We start from the raw sequence: 2,051 nt of genomic DNA, 5'->3' as shown, positions 1-2,051 counted from the left end.
GATAATTGCGACATGACTGGAATAATTAAATCATAAAATTTTTCTTTCACTTCAATGTAAGGCGATTAGATCGAACGGAAAATGTGTGATTATTCAGCCGGGTTTAGTGGTAGCGACATGGACGGTAGTTTTTCCCTTGGCAAAATCTAACAGTTGGAAAATTAAACCATGCATGTACACATGTATTATGTACAGATGACTTAGGTCGCTTTTTTCGGAAACACAGTGAACCGCTTTCGATTGATTTATTATGCTTCAGGTGGGCTTAGTGGCTTTATTTCATTTTGTTCCTGTGAAACAAATGATTCCCTCTCGAACTGCTAGTCCTGCCTTGCGCAGGCCACCGCAGTACAAAAAAGAGAAACCAAACATAAGCGTAAGTAAACGGTGCTTTGGAGAGATGGAGTCCTTCGGGAAGAGCGTGGAGAACGGTTCCAGTTTACTAGAACGGATACGTAACCGGTTCGTCGGCGTTGCAGAGACCGGCGTAGTCGGGATTGCATCCTGTCGTACATCCCGAGCACGGCGCGCCCCGCTTGTACACCGGAAGGCCCTGAATGTCGGTGAACGAATAGTTGCACACCAGGTACAGGAAGGGGTTGCCCTCATCGGACCACTGCGACAGTGCGCAGCCAATCTTGTTCGCCTTTTCAGCCGCCATCACGACAAAGTGGAAGACCATCGTGCTGAAAAGGAAGGAGTACGATGTCCATGAGTACTGGAGAGCTCATGGGTACCGAACTGCGGAACCTGCCACACTTACTGTCTGCCCGGGTCGTACATGCTGTCGATCATACGGGACGGTACATCCTTTCGTTCGTCCCACCAGGACGAGATCAGGTCCTTGATCACCTGCGGGATGTTACCGATGTCGTCGCCGGCACCGAATGTCTTGATGTGGTTCAGGTTCTGGCCCGAGTAGCGGAAGTTGGCCGTGTTGTGGCACTGGTCGTGCTTCTGCGTGCACCGGTTGGCGTTCAGCTGAGCCAACTGAGCCAGCTCATCGTCCCAGCTCTAACGTTTGAAACCAAGGATATCAATAACGTAAGATAAATCCGAACTGCCTAAAGGATCGCTAATTAACCCTACCATCGTGACCATCTGCTTGGCCTTTGGCAGCCATTTAACGCCTCCAGTCGCGACGGTACTCCTGTACTTGTTGTGCTCATCCAGGATGATCTTCTTGTACTCGTCGGACATTTCGATCTTTTTGGCCTTCTGGCAGCCTGGTACGAATCCTCCGGGATTGTTGCAACCGATGTGATCGTCGCCAGGATCACAGAGGTCCGGATCGCAGTAATCCTGGGCCACGGTCGTCTTCAAGGCAGCCGCCAGCAGCACCGACAGGAGCAGCATCCACACGCACTTTCCACTGGCCATTTTAGAACCCCAAACTACTTCGACCTCTGGCAGTTTCACGAGACACACGCACAGTAAAGACCTCAGACTTGTTCACCGTTCACCGGGGAGAACACTGATAGTTTGCTGCATGAAGCGTCGAGATTTTATATGGAATCTTCACGCTCAACGCAATTGCCATTAATAGAGCATCTCCTCGAATATTGCACTTCTAATCATTTGATTTTTCCCACCTACGTTTTGCTGCCCGGAGATGCCATCAGTCAAACTGCGAGCTCCAACAGCAGTACAAGTAGCAGCCGAACAAATCATTCTCTCGATCGTAACTAGCTGATAGCGGCACGCACTTGTACTATCACCTGTTTCCATCAAACCGTAGGAAAAATTGAACAGATTGATTAAAGCGATTTGCTGGAACGAGGGATACATGCCGCTTGTTGTGCGGCGCCACACCCTCACGTGTGGCGAAAGAAAAACGAAAATGCCACCAGTATTTCCTTCCAAAGGTTCGTAGTATCACACCTCAATAAAAATTGGACCTTCAAGGGAGCGAAACAATTAAAATGTGATTAGAGAATCAACCACTTACAACCCACAATCAGCCGGCAGTTAAGGGTTTTAATTTTTTGTTTCCACCTCAAGATGGCCGCACTGTGACGTACATGTAAATTATACACTTATGCACGTGTTGG

At 48.8% G+C, this 2,051-nt stretch overlaps 1 protein-coding gene across 1 annotated transcript; it reads right to left on the bottom strand.

Annotated features, from left to right (window-relative positions):
- Positions 1-442: 442 nt before the first annotated feature.
- Positions 443-1,380, bottom strand: LOC131287297 (antigen 5 like allergen Cul n 1-like). Its single transcript, XM_058316332.1, has 3 exons — positions 1,090-1,380; positions 764-1,014; positions 443-686 (listed from the first exon to the last, which is right to left on the bottom strand). The coding sequence occupies exons 1-3, from the start codon at positions 1,378-1,380 to the stop codon at positions 443-445; spliced, it is 786 nt and encodes a 261-aa protein (XP_058172315.1).
- Positions 1,381-2,051: the final 671 nt, after the last annotated feature.

Source organism: Anopheles ziemanni, chromosome 3 (assembly GCF_943734765.1).
Source record: "Anopheles ziemanni chromosome 3, idAnoZiCoDA_A2_x.2, whole genome shotgun sequence".
Classification (NCBI taxonomy): Eukaryota; Metazoa; Arthropoda; class Insecta; order Diptera; family Culicidae; genus Anopheles; species Anopheles ziemanni.
Note: the sequence above shows the minus strand (reverse complement) of the source record. Positions and strands in the feature narration are given on the sequence as shown.